General features: G+C 48.6%; 2 protein-coding genes across 5 annotated transcripts in view; one reads left to right on the plus strand and one right to left on the minus strand.

Moving 5' to 3' along the window:
- PCNT (pericentrin) overlaps nt 1-26,184 on the minus strand; it is a 161,576-nt gene that overhangs the window by 45,092 nt on the left and 90,300 nt on the right. For all 4 annotated transcript variants that reach the window (XM_008267246.4, XM_008267245.4, XM_070071719.1 and 1 more), the window contains 6 exons: nt 25,291-25,386; nt 14,593-15,456; nt 13,447-13,614; nt 10,692-11,393; nt 9,500-9,602; nt 3,485-3,636 (listed from right to left, as the gene is read on the minus strand). In XM_008267246.4, coding sequence (XP_008265468.2) covers nt 3,485-3,636; nt 9,500-9,602; nt 10,692-11,393; nt 13,447-13,614; nt 14,593-15,456; nt 25,291-25,386 — 2,085 coding nt within the window. The remainder of the gene's footprint in view (nt 1-3,484; nt 3,637-9,499; nt 9,603-10,691; nt 11,394-13,446; nt 13,615-14,592; nt 15,457-25,290; nt 25,387-26,184) is intronic.
- On the plus strand, nt 18,810-20,076 carry LOC103350652 (large ribosomal subunit protein uL15-like). Its single transcript, XM_070072517.1, has 2 exons — nt 18,810-18,872; nt 19,624-20,076. The coding sequence occupies exons 1-2, from the start codon at nt 18,810-18,812 to the stop codon at nt 20,074-20,076; spliced, it is 516 nt and encodes a 171-aa protein (XP_069928618.1).

A 26,184-nucleotide genomic window follows, 5' to 3' on the forward strand; every position in this document is an offset into this window, starting at 1 on the left:
ACAGACTTTTGCACCAGACACTTGCTGTCTAGAAAACTGACAGGAGCCGGCGCCGCAGCTCACTAGGCTAATACTCCGCCTTGCGGCACCGGCACACCAGGTTCTAGTCCCGGTTGGGGCGCCGGATTCTGTCCCGGTTGCCCCTCTTCCAGGCCAGCTCTCTGCTGTGGCCAGGGAGTGCAGTGGAGGATGGCCCAAGTGCTTGGGCCCTTCACCCACATGGGAGACCAGGAGAAGTACCTGGCTCCTGCCTTCGGATCAGCGCAGTGCACTGGCCGCGGCGGCCATTGGAGGGTGAACCAACGGCAAAAGGAAGACCTTTCTCTCTGTCTCTCTCTCTCACTGTCCACTCTGCCTGTCAAAAAATAAAAAGAAAAAAAAAAAAAAAAAAGAAAACTGACAGGAAGGAAACTAACGAAGTTCAAAAAGAGAGAAATGCAAACTTAAGCAGCACCAAGGCCTGTGACAGAATAATCGAGTTAAATGCAAGCACACCTCACCAGAATTCCAGCATGGGACCAAAAAAGGGTAAACATCTAATTTTTTTATGTTTAAAGATAATCGTCTTTAACAATTTAAACAGCTTCACTTTTAAAATGATTTATTAGACATACAACAATATCAAATCAAGATCTCCGGATCAGGGCTAGGAGGAGCCGGGCAGAAGGCGGCACCAGCAGGGGCCCGAGATGCCGAGCCGGACAGCTCCTCTGCAGCTGACACGGAACGACCACAGTGAGTCCCCCGCTCCAGACAACTGGCCATCTTTAAACTTTTTATACAATTTCTTGGTTTGGTAACAAGGAGAAGAAAATGAATTTTTAAGCATATCTCAAAAAGGAAACTCATGACCATGAAGCTCTCTGCCCACAGCTTCCCGGCCAGGTGAGTCGTGTCTGCAGAACTGAGTTCTCGGAGAAAACACCCGGACTCAGGTCCCAGGTGGGGAGGAGGAGCAGAGTCCAACAGGCACCTGGATGCCTGTCAGGTGCTCAGAGGCCAGCACTGGGCCCCGAGGGAAAACCATGCATCTGGCAGCTGTGGGTACCAAAGCCACACCACTAGGTCTGAGAAGGCTCTGGCACTCGGGAACAAGTTGCTCTGTGGAGGAAGTGCAGCCTACACACGCAGGCTGTCTCTATTTGTGCCTTGCCTGCCCAGGAGCCCTTGTTTGTGTCAGCTGATGCGCAGCCTCACTCAGGCCACTTCTCCAAGCCTACGCACAGGCTTCCAGCGGGGACTGCACATGGCTGGGGCCCACTTCGGTGCAGGAGCTCCCTTGGTACTCCTCTGACCCTTCCAGCCTCCTCAGTGTAGGGGCTACTAGAACAGGGACCTCACGGGTGACCTCGGGCGACCACAGGACAACTGAGCAGCAGGGCCTTTCTGTGTTCCTTTGAAAATAACACAGCAGGCAGAGCCAGCTTCACAGTGAACCGTGTTCACACAGCTGCCCCTCACTGTTGAGTGCTGAGCACAACCTGAGGGTGCGCCACGCTCTGGAAGCACAGTCGAGGAATTTAAAACCATGAAGGAGGCCGGCGCCGCGGCTCACTAGGCTAATCCTCCACCTGCGGCGCCGGCACACCGGGTTCTAGTCCCGGTCGGGGCGCCGGATTCTGTCCTGGTTGCCCCTCTTCCAGGCCAGCTCTCTGCTGTGGCCAGGGAGTGCAGTGGTGGCCCAAGTGCTTGGGCCCTGCACCCGCATGGGAGACCAGGAGAAGCACCTGGCTCCTGCCTTCGGATAGGCGAGGTGCGCCGGCCGCGGCGGCCATTGGAGGGTGAACCAACAGTAAAGGAAGACCTTTCTCTGTCTGTCTCTCTCTCACTGTCCACTCTGCCTGTCAAAATAAATAAATAAATAAAATAAATAAAACCATGAAGGAAAACACTAAGAGTGAAACAGTCTGAGAAACCTTTCAGAAAACACCTTTCTGTGACTTTTCAGCTGAAACACTGAGCAGCAGGTCTGCCTGGAACAGCTCCCAGCCCAGCCCCCTGCGCCCTCCTTCCCTCACTGCCATCTTAGCAGCTTTCTCACAGTCTCTGGGGTTTTCTCTGGCTTTGTTGCCTCTCTTTCGAACCCTAGGCCTAAGTACAAAGAACTACCACTAACAACCAAATGCATTCATAAAAAAAGTCAGGTTGCTTGGATAGGAGTATCTCATGTTTTATACAGAAGTTTAGGAAATGCCAAAAAGGAAACGAAATATAAGAAAAAAACTTCCAACCTCTATTCTTAAAGGAATAAGAATGTCAGAAGTTTATTAATTTCAAAATTGTTATGCTTGGGAATACTTTTACTATTTGAATAAAACACAATATTAATATTAGAACATCTACTACTCATTTGGCCATGTTTACGTCAATGGTTTTGCCATAAAATGATCTAAATGATTTCCAACTGGCTTATTCCTTGGCTCTGAACATGCAGACACTCCATGAGCCTCGGCTCCTCCCACCAAAAGTGGACAGGAGAGGTGGACCTGCCAGACTGTGACCCACAATCGACAGCACTGGGCTCCATGGACCTCTCTCCTGGGTGGAGGATGCCACACGGAGGCTGTCACAGCAGCACATTATTCCAGCAGTGGTGGGCCCAACACATGACTGAGACTGAGCAGCCTGAGACAGGTGCACACCCAGGGGCAGGGAGGCCCTTTTAGTGGGGAAGAGGCCATTATACTCCCCCAACCCTAGAAAAGCCACAACCTTCCTGCCAATGGCAAGACAGCAGAACAAGTGAGCACAGCTGTGGGGTGTGTGTGACCAAAGGCATTCTCCCTGGGCCTTGACACTGCTCCCTGGGTGCAGACCCTACTCCGACTGGGGTAGGGTCAAGACTGCCCAAAGGAAAACCTCCAAGCTGCTCCACAAGCCCAGAAAGACAACCTCCTCGAGCACCAGCCTCAAGGGAAACAAAAGTGAGGACACAGCAAGAACAAAGAGGAAGAGCGAGGACACCGGGCGTGGTGCAAGTCGCCCCAGAATCGTCTGTGCACAGCGTGGTAACAGCAAAGCTGGCAGGGGCCCCTGCAGCATACAGTCCTCAGCGCCTGCACAACTCAGCACTACGATGAAGGCCTCTGGGTGGTGCTCAAGACTGCCAGCTGCTGTTCACTTATAGGCAGCCCTGGCACGATGGACCCCCTAAGAAAACAGAACCTTATCACTGCCCAACAGGTGACACCTGCTGATGAATGAACTCAGGAAGTTGCTTCCCAGCTCAGATTCTCTAAAGTCCTTAAAACACACGCACTGGGAGGCACCATGAGAACAGCTGGTCCACAGCGACCCCCATAGCCAAGGCCCTCACCCAGGCCACGAGTCCCCACACCCCTCCAGCAGCAGGTTTCACCTTCCAGAAACATTCAGACAAGGCATAAAATCACAACAGCCAGCATGGGGCTTGGACCACAATGCAGACCAGTGGCACGTGGAATGAGGTGCGTGCCAGGGCAGCCCCAGCTCTGCCAGCCCTCACCTTCACCTGCTTGGGATGCACTTCTTTCTTCATAGTTGCAAGAGGCTGCTGAAGTCCTTCAGGGAAGGGGGCAGGATCCTCAGGACCAGTAGTGGGAGCCTCCGACTCCCCTGGCACTGCGCTCAGCATCGCTCCACAGCCTGAGCTGTCACCTGAGGAGACCGTAGGGTAAAGCTGCCGTCACAAGTCTGGTACACACAAGACTCTTAACAGCAGAGTCAACGGCAGCTGAGGCTCCTTCCACACAGGAAAGCGTGCATGATCATGCTTGGGTTTTTGTTTTTTTATGTAAAATGTAATTCAGGGGTCCAGTGTAGCAGTCCAATGCTTGCAATGCTGGCATCCCATCTGGGTGCCAGTTTGAGTCCCGGCTGCTCCACTTATGATCCAGCTTCCAGCTAGTGGCCTGGAAAACAGCAGAAGGCAGCCCCTCCACATGAGAGACTCCTGGCTCCGGGCTTTGGTCTGGCATGGTCCTGGCAACTGTGGTCATTTGGGAAGTGAACCAGCAAACGGAAGCTCGCTCTCTCTCTCTCTCTCTCTCTCTCTCTCTCTCTTTCCCTCTCTAACTCTGCCTTTCAAATAAACATTTAAATCTTTTTCTTAAAAAAATGTAATTCAAGAGAGAATGCTTATTCAGTAATAAAAAGCATAGAATTAAACATAAACCTCATGGCTACCTTGGCTTCCTGCCACCCAAATGTGGACATGGTGTTCCTCTTCCTCCAAAGACAGTATGGAGCAAGCACCCAGTAGGCAGCCACAGGGCCTGTGCTCCAAACCCATGAGAGCAGCAAAGAGCAGGCAGGTGGCAACAGGTTTGGCCAATGCGAGACAACTGGGCAGCTGGACCAACAGTGGCATCTGGTCAGGAAAAGATGAAGGGGGCAGGGTAGAGAAAAGCCCCCCCCCCCAACCCCTCAAAACAACAGCCAACCAGGGCTGAGGAGCCCTAAGCAGAAACACCAGGCACCCCTGCCTGACAGAAGGGGAACCCCAACAGCAAAGAGACTGAGGTCCACTCACAGGGCTTGCAGAGCCTGGGTGGAGCTACAAGCTCCAGGAGACAGGGCAGATGCTCATCATGGTACATGAGGAACAGTCAAGGGGGAGATGCCCATGTGAAGATGGATGAGGGGCCCTTCCAGCTGACTCCATCGGGCCCAGGCAGGGCCAGGATGAAGATGCCCAGGGACAAGGCCCTTTTGTAAGGGCAGACCTTCCCAGTCTTTTAAGTTGTAGTCCAAGTTCTAGGGCTGGGGAATTTGTTTTCTGCCAAGGGCTATTTGGATATTCATAACATCGTTAATGGGGAATCCAAAATTATCAGAATAAAAATTAGCCTGCTACAGATTTATTAGATTTTGAGTCCTGCCTGCGGGTGCCTTAGCAGGACCACACTAAATGAATTTGCAGGACTTAAACACTCAAGGGCTGGATGTTCCCCACCCCTGTGATCTAAAACATGTAAAGGTAAGTTTCTAATACAGAATACCGCATGAAACAGAACATACAGGAAGAAACAGAATAAATATACCAAACAAAAGGAAACTTCAGGGGGCCAGCCCTGTGGTGAAGAAGGTTAAGAAGGAATCCTATTTGACGGCCTGCACCGCGGCTCACTAGGCTAATCCTCCGCCTTGGGGTGCCAGCACACCAGGTTCTAGTCCCGGTTGGGGCGCCGGATTCTGTCCCGGTTGCCCCTCTTCCAGGCCAGCCCTCTGCTGTGGCCAGGGAGTGCAGTGGAGGATGGCCCAAGTGCTTGGGCCCTTCACCCACATGGGAGACCAGGAGAAGTACCTGGCTCCTGCCTTCGGATCAGCACGGTGCGCTGGCCGTGGCGGCCATTGGAGGGTGAACCAATGGCAAAGGAAGACCTTTCTCTCTGTCTCTCTCTCGCACTGTCCACTCTGCCTGTCCAAAAAAAGAAAGAAAGAAAGAAAGAATCCTATTTGACTATCTATTTGAGTCCAGGCTGCTCCACTTCCAATCCAATTCCCTGCTAATGAACCTAGGAGGCAGCAGATGATGGCCCAAGTGCTTGGGCCCCTGTCACCCACTTGGAAGACCGAGATGGAGTTCCTGGCTCCTGGCTTTGGTTTAACCCAGCTCTAGCCATTGCAGCTATTTGGGGAATAAACCAGTGGATGGAAGATCTCAATCTCGCTTTTTGGGGAATAAACCAGTGGATGGAAGATCTCAATCTCAATCTCTCTCGCTTCCTCCATCCCCCCCCTCCCCCCCGCCGGTCTCTCTGTAACTCTGATTTTCAAATAAATAAATCCTTTTCTTTTTTTAAAATGAGAGAGGAAATTATCTTCAGAGAAATAAAGGGGCACATCCTGCATGGAACAAGGAAGTGAAGTTATGGGAGAAAGGAACAAAGAGGTGTAGAATAAGGAGCTCTAAGAAATTTAAAACATGAGAACAGAAATAAAAATATTCAATGCATAGTTAAGAAATAAGAGTTCCTGGGGGCAGGCATACTCAAGCTGCCTGCATTCCATATCAGAGTGCCTGGTTCAAGTCCTGGCTCTGCTTCTGATTCCATATTCCTGCTAATGCATACCCTGGGAGGCAGCGGTGGGTCATCTCATTCCACGTGGGACAAGACTGAATCACCAGCTCCTGCTTTGGGCCTGGTCCAGCCCCAGCTGCTGTAGACATTTAAGCAGAGAGCCAGCAGACGGGAGATGAGTCAGCAAGTGATGGCTGAAGGAGCTGGGTCCCTGACTCCCAAGTGAGACACAGACTGAGTTCCTAACTCCTGTTAGAGCCCCAGGCCCAGTCCTAGCCATTGTAGGCACTTGGGGAGTGAACCAGTGGACGGAAGCTCACTTGAATGCTGTCTTCTCTCTGCCACTTGAATAAATAAAGTGAGAAAAATATAAGAGGAAAAAAAAAAAACCAAAAAGCAGAAAACCAGTACAGGAAGACCAATATGTGATTAGGAAGAACCTTAGAAAGAAGAGAGAAACATAGGAGAAATGACCACAGCAGGAATAAAGCAAAGACTTTCAGAGTGGGTAGAAATGCACCACCCTAATCAGGCAGGTGGGGACATGGCCACAGGGATGGAGAAGGGCGGCCATGCACAACATCTGAGGAAACACGAGTTTCAACCAGCAGTCGGCACCAGGCCCAAACCTTCAACAAATGCTAGGGAGTAAGAAAGCTGTCAGAGAAAAAGCACCACCCACAAAGTTTCTCCAGACCACCAAGAAAGGCGGATGGGCAGAGCCTCACTGTTCTGGGGCACCATGTGGGAGGCCAGCAACCAAGCACACAGAGGAACAGAAGCGAAGGAAGACACAGGTGTGCAAAAGAAAGATACCCTGGCAGCTGTGTGGGGAAGATGGACACTCTCTCACACATCGGCTCTCAGACCCTGGCAGCTGTGTGGGGAAGATGGACACTCTCTCACACATCGGCTCTCAGACCCTGGCAGCTGTGTGGGGAAGATGGACACTCTCTCACACATCAGCTCTCAGACCCTGGCAGCTGTGTGGGGAAGATGGACACTCTCTCACACATCAGCTCTCAGACCCTGGCAGCTGTGTGGGGAAGATGGACACTCTCTCGCACATCGGCTCTCAGACCGTGGCAGCTGTGTGGAAGGGCTGTCCCAGGGTGACAGGGAAAAGCAGCAAGAGGGGCTTCAGGGTGGGGGTGGGGGGCCAGGCAGCAAGTATGATCCCCAGAACGAACACGCTGTGTCATACTGGGAGCTGGACAGGGATGTCCCCAGGCAAAGGAACAGACAGAAGGCCATTCATGGAATGCACCTCACTGAACCTTTCAGCTTCTTACTCCACACACCACTTGGAATAAAGACACATTAAAATTTTATAAGTTGCCGGGATTAGCAATATGCAAGTGCCAAAATTTTCAATGATCTATGTTTCACCATGATCTTATTCTCAAAAATCATTGAAAGAGCCAATGAAAATTTTAAGAATCAAAATACTTTAGCCTGATTCAGTTAAAGAAGAAATTACAGAGTTAGAAAACCTCTGTTTAGGGAGTGATGCTACTGCATAGTGGATAAAGCCACCACCTGAGACATCAGCAACCCTTATGGGCACCAGTTCAGGTACCAGCTGTTCCAATTCCAATCCAGCTCCTGCTAATTGGCCTGGGAAAAACAGCAGAGGATGGTCCAAGGGCCTGGCCCCCAGCCAGCCATGTGAGAGACACAAATGAAGCTCCCAGCTTCAGGCTGGCCCAGTTGTGGCGGTTGTGGCCAGCCATCTGGGGAGTGATTCAGTGGATGGAAGATCTGTCTAACTCTGCCTTTCAAAAAAATAAATAATTTTTTTTTTTTTGACAGGCAGAGTGGACAGTGAGAGAGAGAGACAGAGAGAAAGGTCTTCCTTTGCCGTTGGTTCACCCTCCAATGGCCGCCGCGCTGCGGCCGGCACACCTCGCCTATCCGAAGGCAGGAGCCAGGTGCTTCTCCTGGTCTCCCATGGGGTGCAGGGCCCAAGCACTTGGGCCATCCTCCACTGCACTCCCTGGCCACAGCAGAGAGCTGGCCTGGAAGAGGGGCAACCGGGACAGAATCCAGTGCCCCAACCGGGACTAGAACCTGGTATACCGGCGCCGCAAGGTGGAGGATTAGCCTACTGAGCTGCGGCGCAGGCCAGAAATAAATAATTTTTAAAATATTTATTTTATTTGAAAGGCAGAGTTACAGAGAGGGAATGGCAGAGGCAGAGAGAGAGGTCTTCCGTTCGCTGGCTCACTTCACAAATGGCCTCAACAGCCAGAGTTAAGCCAGAAACCAGAAGTTTCCCCCAGGTCTCCCACATGGGTACAGGGGCCCAAACACTTGGGCCATCTGCTGCTGCTTTCCCAGGTGCACCAGCAACGGGCTAGATCAGAAGTTGAGCAGGCACCCACATGGGATGCCAACAGTGCAGATGGTGGCTTTACCCATTATGCGACAATGCCATAACAAATAAATCTTACAAAAAGAAAACCTCAGTTTGGTAACCAGCCACTGCAATGAGTGATCCAGGCAAGAAGCTTCAGTGGAGGCAGAAGCCAGGAGGATGCTCTGAGAAGCCAGAGAACACACACGAAATCCCCAGTGTCTTCCCACAGGACTATACCCTATGAAAAAAGAGCAAGATGGCCTGGCAGAGCCTGCCACTGCCGAGGAGTCTGGAAGCCAAGTAGAACACGACACCCACATGGAACCACAGGCCAGACACAAATGTGCTGAGGACCCTGCACCACCACTGCCTCTGCTCTCCTCACCTGTCAGCATCTTGAAATGCAGTGAGACCTAGGCTAATCCTCCGCCTAGCAGTGCCGGCACACCGGGTTCTAGTCCCGGTCGGGGCGCCGGATTCTGTTCCGGTTGCCCCTCTTCCAGGCCAGCCCTCTGCTGTGGCCAGGGAGTGCAGTGGAGGATGGCCCAGGTGCTTGGGCCCTGCACCCCATGGGAGACCAGGAAAAGCACCTGGCTCCTGGCTCCTGCCATCGGATCAGCGCGGTGCGCCGGCTGCAGCGCGCCGGCCGCGGAGGCCATTGGAGGGTGAACCAACGGCAAAGGAAAACCTTTCTCTCCGTCTGTCTCTCTCTCACTGTCCACTCTGCCTGTCAAAAAAAAAAAAAAAAAAAAAGAAATGCAGTGAGACGGAGGCACCTGCGTTACCTGCAGGGCTGGAGCCTCGCTTGTGTCTCCCCAGCGTCCACCCCAAAGAGATGTGAACAATGTGTGAGCTGCACATCTTTTCCGTTCCAGGACACACTGTGAGGGAGGCCCACAGATGTGCAGTGGCCTCTGCTCAGTGATGTGTGCTGCACTGCAACCCTAATTTTAATAAGTACACAGGGAACTGCAAACGAGAGACGGCCTCAGGTCTACAGCTCAACTCGGAAGCACACGGGGCAGCATAGCGAGAGTGCTTGCTGGGAACCTCAGGCAGACTCACAGGAATTCCATGTGCTGCTCTGGACTCCGAAATCAAGGAAACAAGAAGTTGAAAAAAAGGATAAGTGACTTACCTGTTTCACTTCCATTGCTTTTTCCTTCTAACCCAAGAGGAGGTGATCTTAATGGATTTTGAGAATCAAAAGATGTTATGATGAAATCTTCGATATCTTTCTCCTGTTCAGACAGGGGGACTTTTAAATGGTCAAAATAATAAGTCACCACATCACATCACAAGACTGAACCTGCCAGGGGGAATTTTTTTCTAAGGCTGGAATTCATCATCGGCCCACAAAGAAGCCAGATGACAGTCTTCAAACGTGTGAACCCGTCAGGGTCATGTGCTTCCAATTTTAACTGGAAGTAACCCACAGTAACTGAGGAATATTTTAAAGTAGCCACTAGCAAGTATTTTAGATTTTAAAATGCTTTGCAGGAAATGATACTACAGGGGCCAGTATTGTGCCACAGAAGGTAATGCTGCCGTTTGCAATGCCAGCATCCCAATAAATAAATCCTGCCTGTTCTATTTTCGACCCAGCTTCCTGCTAATGGCCTGCGAAAAGCAGTGGAAGATGGCCCAAGTGCTCAGGGCCCTGCACCTATGTGGAGACCTGGAGGAGGCTCCTGACTTTGGCCTGGCTCAGTCCCAGCTGTTACAGCCATTTGGGGAGTGAACCATCAAATGGAGGATCTCTCTCTAACTCTGACTTTCAAATAACTAAATAAATCATTTTTTAAAAAAGAAATAAGTGACACTACATTTACGGATACCTCAGATAACATATCCCCCATATCCCCTTATTTTTTCTTATTGAACATATGCAAAATCCTAGTATTGTTAGAAAAAATATCGTCTAACTCAAAAATAATAAAGTACTCAAAATTATTATTTGTGAGACCTGTTAAATATGAAATACAACTAAAAAACACATTCAAGACAAAGAGCATAATTCTTATGCAAATTACAAGAAGATGCGTTTATGACTGTGCCCCTCAGAGTCGGCATCAGTCAGAAGCAGGCCCGGGGGGTTTCTGAGGAGGGCAGGTGTATCTCACACGTCAGAAGTGACTGGAATGATCTAATGTTCACCTGCAGTGGCCCTGCAGAGAGCTGCTCCCAGGGGCTGGGAGGCACCCAAGCACTGTCAGGTGAGCCAACAATGGCAGCTGCTGTGACCCTGGGCAGACCCTGAGGACACATCCCCTTGGGAACACTGGCTTGCACACCCCACAGATGCTGGACAGGGAGTGAGAGGCACCTACCGCAGCCATCCTCTCCACAGGGTTGTGGTCAGCTGACGGAGACTCTGCCCAGCACAGGGGCTGTCCTGCCAGATCGCCTGGTGAACTCAGCAGCCCTGGCGTGTGGGACTGTAGCAGCGACGCACCCATCCTCTCTGGTGGGGAGACACCAGCACTGCACAGGCTCAGGGCACCAGAGCAGGGTGTCAGGGGGAGGCTGGGCTGGGGCTCGAGGGTCGAGTCCTTCCTGAGGACCTCGGGGGAGCTCCAGGAAGACAGGTCCAACATTCTGGCAGTTTCCGTCAGGGGCTTGGCCTCCTCAGCATGACTCAGGGCACAGGAGTCACTGTGCACCCTGGTTTGTAACGAAAGAGACCCATCCTGTGTTCCTAATTTTTCTTGAATGGGAACATTTGGCATCTCCTTTCCTATCCAAGAATCTCGATTTTTAATCCCATCAACAAGATCCCATGTGGTTTTGTCAAAATCAAACGCATCACCAGGAGCAGTTCCTACAGGGCTATGGGAGCCATCATCCAAGCTCCCCTCCTGCACACACGCACACGCCACTGCTGACGCCTGCTGAAGTTTGAAGGCTTCATTGTCAATGTTCTGGAAGGCCAGGGAATATACCAGACGGTTCAATTTTTCTTGAAGTTGTTTGACCTGGGCTACAAGATCCACTTTCCACAGCTGGCAACCATCCAGTCGTCTTTCCTTACCCTGTAGGTAAGAAGCAGGGACACAGAGTGAGCTCCCTGAACCACGCTGCACAGCTGTCTGCCTGCCTGCCGGAGCACCTGGGAAACTGTCTAGGAGCCCTGTGGGGCCTATGTGAGACATGAAAGATTGCACATTTATATAGTCTCATGAAAAACACAATCAAAGTTTAAAAGCTCTCTATGTAAAGGGTTACTCTCATCCTATTCCAGGGGTAACTTACAGAGGACACAGATTTCTTTGTTTGAGGAAGAATGGACAGGAAATTTCTAAATCTTAACATTAAAAAACACAAAACCATATTTTATATAATGAATTTGAAGCTTCCATGCCAGTGTGTGACTTGAATTTGGCAACCAGATCATAATGTCACAGAGCAGACATTTGGCTCGTGGTTGAGACACCATTTGGACAACTGCATACCACATCGGCATGCCTGGTTCAAGTCCTGGCTCGTTCTGCAATCTGGCTCCCATATGCACCCTGGGAGATAGTACAAGAGCCTGGGTCCCTGTCACTAGGTAGAAGACCCACGTGGAGTTCCAGGCTCCTGGCTTCATCTTGGTCCAGTTCCAGCTGCTGTGGGTACCTGGGGAGTCAGTCGGTTGATGGAAGAGATCTCTATCTTTCTATCTCTAAGGGAAGTGAAAATAAATTAATTTTTAAAAAGAATTCAAACGAACACCCTGTGCAGAGGATGGTGAGACCACCTCACTGCAGAGATGGGGAAAAGGCTCCCTCGCTGCAGAGTGGGTTTCTGGAGGGTACTCCACCAACATTAGGAAGCCAGGCTTCTCCTCTCAGAAGTCAGGCCCAGCCAGGGCCACATCCTGCTTGGAAACCACGGGCCCAGTGTGCTGCAGAATTCAGAATTTCTCAGGTTCTAAGATATGGACATGGAGCACATGGTATAGACACGAGTGTGCCCTGAGGGCTGGGGCCACACCTCTGCTCTCTCACAAAACATTCCAGACACACACATCATTCACAGCTGGGCTTCTCTGAAGAAGTCAAGGCAAGCACATGATGGCAGCACAGTTGGGAAAACAGAGTAACCATCAACCATTTTTGGTGTGAAGAGCCTTTTGGGTTGGACTGGAAAGTTTGGATAAGGAGCTGTAACGTAATGAGCATGAGGCATGGACAGTGGTGTGTCGACAAGGTGTGGGGGTCCTGAGATGGACAGGAGGAGCCAGCATAACAGTACAGGCTAGTGAAGTGCCAGCAGCAACACAGCTGAGGGCAGACACTGTGCCACCGAGGGCAGGCTGCCCCTTGGGACACCACATCCCATACCGGAGTGAGCGCCACTTCAAGTCCCACCTACTCTGCTTCTGATCCAGTGCCCTGCTAGTGCACCCTGGGAGGCAGCAGATGACAGCTCCTACACTTGGGATGCTACCACCCATGCGGGAGATCCAGATGGAGTTCCTGCCTTGGGGCTGGCCCAGCCCTGGCTGTTGTGGGAATGTGGGCAATGAGCCAGCAGATAGAAGAAGTTTCTCTAACTATCACTCTACCTCTAACTATCACTCTACCTTTCAAGTAGATTAAAAATAAGTAAACATTAAAAAAAGAAAAGAAGGCTGTCAGAAACAGCTCCAATCCCTGGGCTAAGTCTTTGCAAGGTAGGGTCACTGGGAACCTGCCTGGTGTACATGGGTCATGAGTTGTACCAACGTCTGCAGATTTGAAGATGCCAATGTGCAACCTATTCCCTCAACAAAAAAGTGAAAATACACAGAGGAAAAAAAATACACCTGAGGTTTCAAAACCAAATCTGAAGCCTTAAACAGACGAGTGCAAGGAGAAGCCAGAGGCATGTGCTACAAACCGTTATATGCACCTTGTTAACTCTAGGGCAAAGGTAACTATTTATGTTCACAAGCTTCTTAGACCCTGGGAAATGCGTAGCACTTGGGATATTTTAAAGCAGATATAAACAGCATGTTAGAGATCAGGTCCCTTTAGCATCAAAATACTGCTCAGTTCAGCAGGAGGCCAGGTCTGTCCCCAGCACACCTGGGTTCCAGCCTGTCCTCCCAGGCGCACGTACCTTCCGTCTTCCCAACACTTTGCTGCTGTCATCCACACACAGGCACATTTCGTTTTTCACCAGGAGCAGTTCTGACTCCAGCTGCCTCTGGCAGACTTCGAGCACTGACATCACACTGTCTTGTCTCTGCAGCCCCGCATCCTTCAATGTCACCAGGACTTTGCCATGCTGTGACAATGTTTAGAAAGTGACAGCTGAATACATCAGAAACTCAGTTTCTGAGAACTACCACAAGGAAAGAAAGTCTTGCCACTGCCCGCTGCCCAAGGGGCTCACTCGGGGTGCCACATAGCAGGTCAGGCTGGTACATCTGAAAAGCCTCTCTTCTTTCTGTGGAACTCTGACTTTCAAATAAATAAATAAAAATCTTAAAAAGGAAAAAAAAAAAAAAAAAAGACAACTCATCCAAGTCCCCCTGTTCCAGAATGGATGGGCTTAAAACACTTCACAAAGGAAGTGCTTGTTAAAAGGCAAGACATTTAATTAGAAGCCAAAAACAGAAATTTAAAGAGATGTAAGCTTAAAACTGTACCAAAAAGTGAAATCCCAGCCTGATTTCACTGCGCCAGACCCTGGACAAGTCGAGGCTGACATGAGCCTCAGGCTCCTTTCTTTTCTATTTTTTTATTAATATCAGGAGAACAAATTTCATATGTACAAATATAGGAGCAGAGCTGATACTTCCCACCCGCCCCCTGCCCATGTTCCCACCCTTTCTCCTTTTCTTCTTTTAATCTTTATGTGACATGCTTTTGGTTTATTTTATAATCATAAGATTAACCCTTCAGTAAGTAATGACCTTTTTTTTAAGGCTGACTTATTTATTTGAAAAGCAGAGTTACAGGAGAAGGGGAGGGGTGAGGGGGTATATGTGTGTGTGTCTCCCATCCACTGATTCACTCCCCAGATGGCTGCAATAACCAGAGCTGGGCCAGGCTCCTTTCTTTACCAGGTCAGGAAGCCAACAATAGTAAATGCAACCTTCAACTTGTCCAGCACAGAAGGCAGGCACTAAAATTACGAGAGACAGAGGAGGAAAGTAAGGAAAACTCCATCTCTTCTGAAGAACACCCAACACCCCTGGCACAGAATGGCTGACTTCCTCAGGGTCTTCAGTTTCTGTGGGCTGCAGGAAATGAGACCTACCTGTGGGTCATGATCTGGGCCACGGGAGACTGAGGTCAGCTGCTCGAAGTCGTCATCATATGCAGTCTCTGTATCCACACAAGGGTTGGGGTGGCCCCCAGGCACCTGTGTCCAGGCTGCAGCACCATGGGCTTGCTGCTTGTCCAGCTCCCGCTGGCACCTAAGGAACCTCTGGTTCAGTGCCTGCAGCTGGCGACTGAGGCGGACACACTGTGCCCGCAGGCGCTGCAGCTCGAGAGGCTCATCCAAGGCAGCCAGGGGCTGCTGTTCCAGGGCATGGCGGAAACGGGCCACGGCTAGCAGGATGGCCTGTAGCTCAGTGCAGTGGAACGCTTTCCACTTGTTCATGGCAGCAATTTCTAAATTTCTCTCTGCAATCGTAGCTTCCTTTGCTTTTAGAACAGCCTCAAACTCCTGGATCCTGGAGGCCATGCTCTGCACCTCAGCTTCTCTGAGTGCCACACTACGCCCAAGTTCGACCAGCTGCCGAGCAGCAGCCTCTTCGGCACCCCGCAGGCGCTGCTGCACAGCCTCCAGCGCCTGGCTGTGGCCACGTTCCTGGTCAGCCAGGAGCTGGCTCAGGGCCTGCTTGGCTGCATGCGCAGCTTCAAGCTCTCCCTGTAACACAGCTGGGCCCTCTACTTGACAACAGAGGAGTTCATGCTGCAGACTGTCAGCCTGACTATCACTGACTTCATGCACCACAGGCCCCATGAGGGACAGCTCACTCTGCAGCTTCTCAATGACTTCATGGAGTTGTTCAATTTCTTCTGCTTTATCCTTCTGTAATCGCTCTTGGTTCTCTTGCAAATTTTCAATAATGGCTTTCAACTCTTCAATTTCAGAGCTTCTATCATACACAACCTGAATATAAAGCAAATTTCAGAGGACACTTTAATACATCAACTCCAAAACTTCCTTGCAACACACAGGTCAGCCTGAATTCATCCTTGTAGGAGATAACTCAACAGAATGAAAAGCAAATCAACAAGCCATGTCACCAGAGGGCATGCCGATGTGGTACTCAGCTGTTCAAGGCACACCCTGGTCACACTGGTACCTCCCACTGCAGCTGCACTATGTGCTGTGTCTACCCTCACCAGGAAGCTCTAACCAGGCCACTGTTAGTCAAGGATGTGTACACCACAATGCTTTGATCACCTCTGAAAAGCTGATTTGGGGGCTGGCACTGTGGTACAGCAGGTTAAGCCTCCACCTGCTACACTGACATCCCAAATAAGTGCCAGTTTGAGTCCCAGCTGCTCTGCTTCCGATCCAGCTCTCTGCTAATGCACCTAGGAAAGCAGTAGAAGATGGCCCAAGTGCTTGGACCCCTGCATCCACATGGGAGACCCAGAAGAATCTCCTGGCTCCTAGCTTTGCCATGGCCTACCCCAAACCATTGCAGCCATTGGGAATGAGCCAGCAGAGGCCAGATCTCTCTCTCTCTCTCTCTCTCTGTATGTGTGTGTGTGTGTGTGTGTGTGTGTCTCCCCACCTCCAATTCTGTTTTTGAAACAAATCTTAAAAAAAAAAAAAGAAAAAAGCAATTTTGTTTGCAATAATGAAGACCCGGATGAGCCTTAAGCTCTTCAACACTTCTCTGCCGGCACATTTGTAGGAAGCTGGACTGGGGACAGAGTAGCAACGCAAACTGTGGTGCAATATGGAAAGTCAAGCACTGCAAGTGCAAGCTCAAGTCACTGGGCTACAACGCCAGCCACTAAACTCCATTATCTTGGTTTGTTTTCAGATTTGTTTATTTATGTGAAAGTCAGAGTTAGAGATAAAGAAAGAGGAAAAGACAAATAGAGAGACCTTCCATTAGCCTGTTCACTCCCCAGTTGGCCACAACAGCCAGGGCTGGGCCAGGCCAAAGCTAGCAGCCTGGAGCCTAGAGCTTACACTATAACACTGCCCTGTAAACTCCATTATCTTAAGATAATGTCACAATTCGTGTTTTAGCTAACAATTTTTAAACCATTCATTACAGTCTAATGCTTTGCTTCCAAAAAATTGGGAGTTCCATAAAAATCCTTGATTTCAGCATATTTCACATTATTTTAGACACAAATACAAATCTGGCCTATAGTAAAAACAAAAATTAGGGACTGGGCACTCTATTTCCAATCCAGCTTCTTACTCATGTACTTGGGATGCACAAGATGGCCCAAGTACTTAAGCACCTGCCACCCATGTGGGAAATATGGATGGAATCCCTGGTCCTTGGCTTTGGGCTGTTATGGTCATTTGGAGAGTAAACCCAAGGGTGGAAGAAATCTCTCTCTCTCTCTCTCATTTTGGTTTGAGTATCAGTGATATGCTACACTACTGCATCTGAATGCAGTAATTACACATCTGGTGGCAGGAAACTGCTAAATGAAAGGCTGGCTCCTCGCAGTGCACACTCAGCTCTATTCTGTATGCCCCTGCTGTGCACTGCACAACTCACATCGCTGTACTATACAGACAGGGAAAATATATATATATATTTTTAAACACCAACTTCATTTAATTTAAATTTGAAACTGTCTTGGGGAAGTTTTACATTGAGTGAAGACATTTTTAAGGATAATTCTGTCTGGATACAACTGCTGCCTATTCACTAGACACACTGAATGCACTGGAATAAAAGGAAGCGCTCTGCAGAGCAGTCATGACCACAGCATGAGCATTAGGCTGAAAATCCGGGAGCCAGCAAAGGCGGCTCCAACGCGTCAAGCACTGAGATCCCTGAGACCAGTGCTCGAGGTGCAGCACAGCTGTAGTGCAGCAGAGCGGACGGGGAGGGTGGGCGCTGATGGAAAGGGGGCACGTCTGTGTCAAGAGCACATACACTGGGATCACACACGTGCTGCAACAGGCCCTGTTCCCATCACAGTGGGCCCTAAAGGACAGTCGGTGTGACCCTCTGGGCAGGTAGTGAAGGCAAGTGGTATTTTATCTAAGAAGCATGACTTGCTCAGAAATGTGGCTCTGTGGGGTGTCTGAAGAAATGGTATCAGCAGGAAACTCAGAGGGGACAGGAAGGGGTGAGGCAACGTGGCCAAAGGACTGGCCAGGGCTGGAGTTCCTTACTAGGTGTGGAAAGATGCCCCTCAGATTCTTCCTGAACCAGACAGGTAACATGCACCTGCCTGCAGGAAACTCAAGACAGGGCAGAGGCCATCCGGTGGGAGAGTTTCCATTCTGAGTCTCTGCCCTCTGGCAGCACAGTGGCTGATGACCATGGAAGCAAAGAGGGCAACAAGGCTGTGGAGAGCAAAGACACGTTTGCAAGAGACACAGAGGAGCAGCCAGGTTCCAAGATCAGGCCCAGCCACATCTCAACTCCATCCCACAGTGAGGGAAGGGACCCGCTCCCTGTGTGCACTCTCAGTCTGACCTCACCAACTACCACTAAAACAAAACCTGACGCTCCTCAAAAGCCAGAGTCCCACAGCATAATTTGCAGATACAAATCAAAATTCCTCAAAATATATGTTAAAAAAAAAAAGGAATATATGACCAATTCTGAAAAGAGAGGGCCAGCATTGTGGCACAGTGGATTAAGCCACTGCCTACAACACCAGCATTCTATATGAGCACCAATTGGAGTCTCAGCTGCTCTGCTTCTGATCCAGCACCCTGCTAATGAGCCTGGGAAACTAGTGGAAGATGGCAAAAGTACTAGGAGAGACCCAGATGGAGTTCCAGTCTCCTGGCTTTGACCTGGTTCAGTTCTGACCGTTGCAGCCATTTGGGGAGTGAACCAGTGGACGGATAATCTCTCTCTAACTCTGCCTTTCAAATATATACATAAATCATTTTTTAAAAAGATTTATTTAGTTATTTGAGAAGCAGAGTTACAGACAGAGAGAGGGAGAGACAGAGAGAGAGAGAGATCTTCCATCCACTGGTTCACTCCCCAAATGGCCGCAATGGCCAGGGCTGGGCCAGTCCAAAGCCAGGAGCCAGGAGCTTCTTTTGGGTCTCCCATGTGGGTGCAAGAGCCCAAGCACTTGGGCCATCTTCAGCTGATTTCCCAGGCCATAGGTGGGAGAGAGAGCCGGATCAGAAGAGGAGCAGCAGGGACACGAACCAGCACCCATACAGTATGCCAGCACCACAGGTGGAGGATTAGCTTACTATACCGCAGTGCGAGCCCCTACATAAATCTTAAAAAAAAAAAAAAAAAAAAAAAGAAAGAAAGAAAAGAAAGAAAGAAAAAACAACCAATGGCAACCAATCCTGAGATGACAAAGACATTGGGACAAACGAACAAGGATGTCAAAGCAATGGTACACCTGTACTCAAAGATGTAAAAACAGGGGTGATCACCATAAACAAAAAGACAGGAAGTTGTGGAAGAACAGAAACTACAAAAAGAAATGAAAATTCTGCAATAAAAATGACAGTAACTGAAATTTAAAATTCATTTAATGTGCTTAGAACTACATTATCTGTGACAAAGTCCACGGAGTCAGAGAAAGAGAAAGAAAAAATTATTTTTTTAAAAAATGGAGATGGCCTCAAATATCTGTAGGACAATGAGGGCATTTTTGTAATTGGGCCTGCAGAAAAAGAGAAAATCACATAAGAAAAAATACTTAAATAAATAGCCACAAATTTCCCAACAGGAAACTAATTCAAATACCCTATAAATAATTAGTAAGAAAACACAATCTATAATCATTTAATCCCAATGAAGAGTTCACCAAGCCAACTGGTGCCACTGAACAATTCTACTCAATATAACACAAGAGGATGCAACAACTGATTCAATGAAGCCAGCAGCTGCGGGACAACACTCAGATACAGACAACTGTGGACCAAAGTTCCTAACAAAGACAGAGGCACAGCTTCTCACAGAAGGTAAGTGAAATCCAGCAACACATGGAAAGAATTATAAACCCTAACCAAACTGGGGCTGTTCCAGGGAGAAAAAGCTGTCCATATTTGAAAACTCATAAAAGTAACAGTAACAGAAGAAAGCAGCAGTCATACAGCTGCACTGACTGATGCAGAAACACCTAACAAAACCCAACACAGAGCCAACACGCCATCCAGACTGAGGGAGACCGGAAACTGTGTGGCCACATGAGCCACGGCCACAGCCGCATCAGCATACACCAGAAGCACCCAGGAGGCCGAGGTAATGCGGGTGGCGTGCATCACCACAGGAGCAACTTTGACAAATATCACCCAGGTTACTTCGGGAAACTTGGTATGAGGCATTATCACTTAAAGAGGAACCAGAGCTACTGCCCAGCTGTCAACCTTGGTAAGCTGTGGACGTTGGTCAGTGAGCAGACACAGGTAAATACTGCCAAGAACAAGACTGGAGCTGCTCCCATCATTGATGTGGTGTGGTCGGGCTATTACAAAGTTCTGGGAAAGCGGAAGCTCCCAAAGCAGCCTGTCATCATGAAGGCCCAATTCTTCAGCAGAAGGGCTGAGGAGAAGATTAAGGGCGTAGGGGGAGCCTGTGTCTTGGTGGCTTGACGCCACACGGTTCATTAAAATGCTAGCAAATGCTTAAAAAAAAAAAAAAAAAAAAAAAAAAAAAAAAAAAAAAAGAATGCAATTCTCACTCGCAGAAAACAAGGAATACAGAATGTCCTCAACTGAAAAAAGGACCTCCTTCAAAAGCCAAAACCTAACCTCACATTTGATGGTGGAGACTGAATGCGGAAGCTCTAGCTAGCTCAACAAAGAAAGACATCGGCCGGCGCCCCGGCTCACTAGGCTAATCCTCTGCCTTGCAGCGCTGGCACACAGGCTTCTAGTCCCGGTCGGGGCGCCGGATTCTGTCCCAGTTGCCCCTCTTCCAGGCCAGCTCTCTGCTATGGCCCGGGAGTGCAGTGGAGTATGGCCCAAGTCCTTGGGCCCTGCACCCCATGGGAGACCAGGATAAGTACCTGGCTCCTGCCATCGGATCAGCGTGGTGCGCCAGTCGCAGCGCGCCAGCCGCGGCAGCCATTGGAGGGTGAACCAATGGCAAAAGGAAGACCTTTCTCTCTGTCTCTCTCTCTCACTGTCCACTCTGCCTGTCAAACAAAATAAAAATAAATAAAAAAAATTAAAAAAAAAAAAAAGACAGACATCTAGCAGCACACAGATTGGAAAGATGAATATTAGACTGTCCCTTTTTGCAGATGACAAGATAATCTACATGGAAAATCCCAGGAAATTTTTTAAAAAGCTCCTATAGTAAATTTATCAAGAAACAGTATAATACACAAAAATTAAGTATAATTCTATATACTATCAATGAACAATTAGTATTCAAGAGGAAATATACCATTTAAGGTAACAGCACTACAATAAAACAAAATATGTAGATAAAAATCTCACAAAATAGATGAAGAATATCCCAGTTGAAAACTATGAAACACCAAAGACAGGAATAAAAAGGCAACCAAACAAGCAGAAGAACACTATATTCATGTCCCGGTGGTTAAGTTGCCCTTGAACATCTGCATCCATTATCAGAGTGACTTGCTTGAGTCCTGGCTCCTCTGCTTGTGATTACTGCCTCCTGCTAATGTGCACCCTGGGAGACAGCAGGCAACGACGCAAGTAGTTGGGTCCCTGCCACCCATGTCGAGACCTAAAATGAGTTCCTGGCTCCTGGCTTCAGAAACTAGAAAAGTGTAAAATTTTCCAACTCATTTTATGAAACCAGCAGGACCTTTATACCAAAACCTGATAAAATATTATAACAAGAGCTATTACAGGTAAATAGCCCTCATGAACATGGATGCAAAAACTTTTAGCAAAATAATATTAAGCCAAATCCAACAACATATTCAATATATTAAAAGGGTAGTCCATTTGACCTAGCATTTAACATGGCACTTGTGATGCCCACCAACCCACAATGAAGCCCCTGGTTTGAGTCCAGCACTCTCCTAGTACATACACTGAGAGCCAGCAGGTGACGGCCCAAGTACTTGGGTCTCGCCTCCCATGAGGGTGATCCAGACTGAGTTCCAGGCTCTGGCTTTGGCCTGGCCCAGCCCCAACTACTGCAGGCTATTAGGGAATGCACTCGAAGACGGAAGATCTCTGTCTCTCCCTGTCATTCTGCCTTCCAAGGAAATATTAACCTATTATGAAAAACAAAAACAAGAAAACACCTAATGGAATTATCTCAAGGATGGCTGGACAGAGCTAATGATCTTTTTGAGACAGGCAGAGAGAGATGGAGAGATGCAGAGATGCAGAGAGGGAGAGGAAGAGAGAGAGAGAGAGAGGGAGGGAGGGAGGGGGAGGGGGCACTCCCATATGCTCATTCTGGGGCCAGAACCAGGAGCCAGGAACTCAATCCAGGTCTCCTATTTGGGTGGCAGGGAACACAATTACTTGAACCACCACTGCTAGCTCCTCCCAAATTCTGCAATGGTAGAGAACCTGAGTTGGAGTCCAGGGCCAGGAATTGAGCCCAAGCACTCTGATGTGTGATACAGACATCCTAACTGCCAGACTAAACATCCGCTCCTTTTCCCGGAGATGCTGAAGTATCCTCAAACAAGAACATATCAAGGTAACATTTTGATGCGTGTGTGTGCATGTGTGTAAGTATGTACAGTGAATACTTTCAAGTTTGTGTTACCTCAGCTCAATTTTCAAATGTCAAGTTTAACATTCTCATACCAGATGAGGGCTCAGTCACCTCTGACCCAGTTTTCCATATGACACTCACGCGGACACCATGCCTTACCAGCTTGGCTCCAGCCCAGGGACACAGAAATATTTCAGAGCGTGCTGAGTATCACCCCTCCCATCCCAGGATCTGTAAAGATTGGAAAAAGCCTGAAATTTCTGCATTGTGGTTGTCACTGAAGTCACACCTGCAATCTGACCCCTAAAAAGAACTCTGCAGGTACCCTCCCAATGGTTGCTGACAACTGCAGCTACCAGCCGAGCAGAGGCAAAAACACTCGGAGTCACTCAAAGCCGAGTGTGCTTTGCCTCGTGTGCATCCTCACAGCAAACAACTAACCAGATGATAAACTTTTCCAATCTACTTTATGATAGTTTTAAAAACTAAAGTACTGAAAAATGAACTTTTTAAAATTATTTATTTAGTTAATTTACTTATTTGAAAGGCAATTTACTTATTTGAAAGGCAGAGAGGCTGACGCTATGGCTTAGCAGGTAAAGCTGCCACCTATAGTGCCGGCATCCCATATGGGCACCAGATCGAGTCCGGGCTGTTCTACTTCTGACCCAGCTCTCTGCTATGGCCTGGGAAAGCAGTGGAAGATGACCCAAGTCCTTAGGACCCTGCACCCATGTGGGAGACCCAGAAGAAGCTCCTGGCTCCTGGCTTCAGATTGGTGCAGCTCCAGCCATGCGGCAAATTGGGGAGTGAACCAGTGAATGGAAGAACTATCTTTCTGCCTCTCCTTTGCTCTGTGTACCGCTGACTTTCAAATCAATCAATCAATAAATCCTTCCAAAAAAAAAAAAAAAAAAAACCTTGAAATACATTCTTTTAAAAAAATAAAAGAAAAAGAAAAAAGAAAGGCAAAGAGAGACACACTGAGAGACCTCAGATGCCTTTGATAGCCAGGCCTTGGCCAGACCAAAGATGGGAAACTGGAATTCAATCCGCGTCCTCCACATGGCTGGAAGGGAGCCAAGTACTTCAGCAACATTCACTGACGCCCAGAGTGTGCATTAGCAGGAAGCTGCAGTGGAAGGCAGTGTTGGAACTCGAACTCAGACATTCTGATATGGGATGCAAGCCTCACAACCAACATCCTAACCACTGTGCCAATGCCCACCCCTAAAGAACTGACTTAACAAAAGATGTGTAGCACCTCTTGATTAAGAAGTGTAGAACAAGGCAACAGCAAATGATAAAATTAAAGAAGCATCACTAACCCTGGTATCAGACTCAGCAGCAGAGGAACATGGAGAGTAAGGCAGAGGAACAACAAGGGGTCACCAGAGAGCGCAGGGCACAAACAAGGGATGGTGAGGCGGCCCAGGTGGAGAGAAGGGCTTGGTTTCCCATCAAACCTCAGAGATATTCTGATTCAGGGAGATGAAAATCTTCACCAGGGGTGGGTTTTTGGCTCAGCAGTTAGACTACTTGAGACACCTGCATCCCATATCAGAGTGTCTGGGTTCGAATCCCAGCTCTTCTTCTGATTCCTGCTTTCTACCAATGCACACCATGGGAGACAGCAGGTGATGGCTCAAGAACTTAGGTCCCTAGCTCCCACCAGCTGTTGTGAGCACCTAGAGAATGAGTCAGAAGATGAAAGATCTCTCTCTCTCTCTGCTTCTCTGCCTTTTGAATACAATTAAAATATATATATATTTTTTAAATCTTAAGTGATGGGGCTGGCACTGTGGTGCAGTGGGTTGACGTCCTGGCCTGAGGCACCAGCATCCCATATGGACACCAGTTTGAGTCCTGGCTGCTCCACTTTCAATTCAGCTCTCTGCTATGGCCTGGGAAAGCAATAGAAGATGGACCAAGTCCTTGGGCCCCTGCACCCACGTGGGAGACCCGGAGGAAGCTCCTGGCTTTGAATCAGCGCAGCTCCTGCTGTTGTGGCCAACTGGGGAGTGAACCATCAGATGGAGGATCTCTCTCTCTGCCTCTCCTTCTCTCTCTGTAACTCCGACTTTCAAATAAATAAAAAATTAAAAAAAAAAATCTTTAGTGACATGAAAAGTCAGAAAACCCCAAATATGATTTTCTTCAAAGAATTAGAAATCCAGTAAAGTTCAGCCCTTTAAATTAAATTTTAGTTATGTTTATATAAAGCAACACATGAAAACTGTCTACACCTTAACAAAAAAAATCGGAATTATAGAAAAAAGATGCATGGATTTACATATATCTATAAATGAACAAAAATCTTAAAGGATTAATATTCTCTTTTTTTTGACAGGCAGAGTGATAGAGATAGAAACAGAGAGAAAGGTCTTTCTTCTGTTGGTTCGCCTCCCAAATGGCTGCTATAGCCGGCGCGCTGCACCAATCTGAAGCCAGGAGCCAGGTGCTTCCTCCCAGTCTCACATGCGGGTGCAGGGCCCAAGCACTTGGGCCATCCTCCACTGCACTCCCGGGCCACAGCAGAGAGCTGGACTGGAAGAGGAGCAACTGGGACAGGACCGGCACCCTGACCGGGACTAGAACCTGGGGTGCCGGCGCCGCAGGTGGAGGATTAGCCTAGTGAGCATGGCGCCGGCCAGGATTTCTATTCTTAATGTGACTGAAATATTGTCCTTACATAACTACTTTTAACACGCTTTTCATTATATAAAATTCTACTCATATGGCAAATTCTAGAGCACTAAAGACAAATAAAACATACATTCCTCTTTTAAAAAATAAATCACTGGTTTTAAAAGCATTCCTCAAAATAACAGAACAGCATATTTTAAAATATTCCCAAGTATAGCAGACACCAACATGGAATGTGAGTATCCAACAGCCTCTGTCACTAGGAAATCTGGAGATATAAAAACTGAAGATTAAACTTCTTTTTACTCCTAAAGCCCCCACCATCCTCAACCTCTCCCAAAATTAAGAAGAGTGTCATGAATTTTATGTGAGGAGACAAATGTGTGTGGATCGCTTCCACAAACCACTGAGAAGGGCGGCCAGAGATGCAGTTGTGGCCAGGGCGGCCAGAGATGCAGTTGTGGCCAGGGCGAGAGAAAGAGCCATGACTGCGCAGGAGGGCTCACCTTGCTGGGAGCTTCACTTTCCACCCCACACTGCTGCACTGGGGGCGGCTCACTCGCACCTCGGGTGCCATCCCTTTCTTCCTCGTGCAGAATCACCTGTGCAAATGGGAAAAGCAACAGCTATGCTGACGAGGAAGCGCAAAGAGTGCCGGCAGGGGAAACGACTCCCGAGCTGGCAGACACGAACTGCTGTCTTAATCATACACACCTGTGGTTTCCAATATGCGACCTGAAATGCAATTTGAGAATGTTTTTCTATTAAAAACGTGTCAGTCTGGCGCCAGCACTATGGTGTATCAGGTTAAACCTCTACACTAGCATCACATATGGGTACCAGTGTGTCCTGGCTGCTCATCTTCCAATCCAGCTCTCTGCTAATGGCCTGAAAAAACAGTGGAAGATGGCCCAAGCACTTGAGCCCCTGCACCCACTTGGGAGGCCTGGAAGAAGCTCCTGGCTCCTGGATTCAGCCTGGCCCAGCCCTGGCTGTGTGGCCATTTGGAAAATGAACCAGCAGATGGAAGATCTCTCCTATCTCTCTCTATCTCTCCTTCTCTATGTAACTTTGTCTCTCAAATAAATAAATCTTTTAAAAAAATATAGCAGTTTGCCTTTCACAATCTATTATTGTATTTCTCTTAGCAATCTGTCTCAAAGTCATCACCAAAGAAGAGGCAATGGGTGCTCCTGCCCAGTTCTCAGTCAATCAAGGAAGCACTCACCCTGAAAGGACAACCAGCTGGAGAGCCGGATTTAGAGTTCCTCTCCCACCCAAGATATTTCAAAAGTGGTTCACGTGAAGAAACAGCATGGCCTACAAGCCTCACCAGTGGTGGGCCTGTGGTGCCAGCACGGCCACTGTGCAGTGTGTGTCAAAGCTGTCCTGCCACCTAG

This window comes from Oryctolagus cuniculus, chromosome 4 (genome assembly GCF_964237555.1).
Source record: "Oryctolagus cuniculus chromosome 4, mOryCun1.1, whole genome shotgun sequence".
Lineage (NCBI taxonomy): Eukaryota > Metazoa > Chordata > Mammalia > Lagomorpha > Leporidae > Oryctolagus > Oryctolagus cuniculus.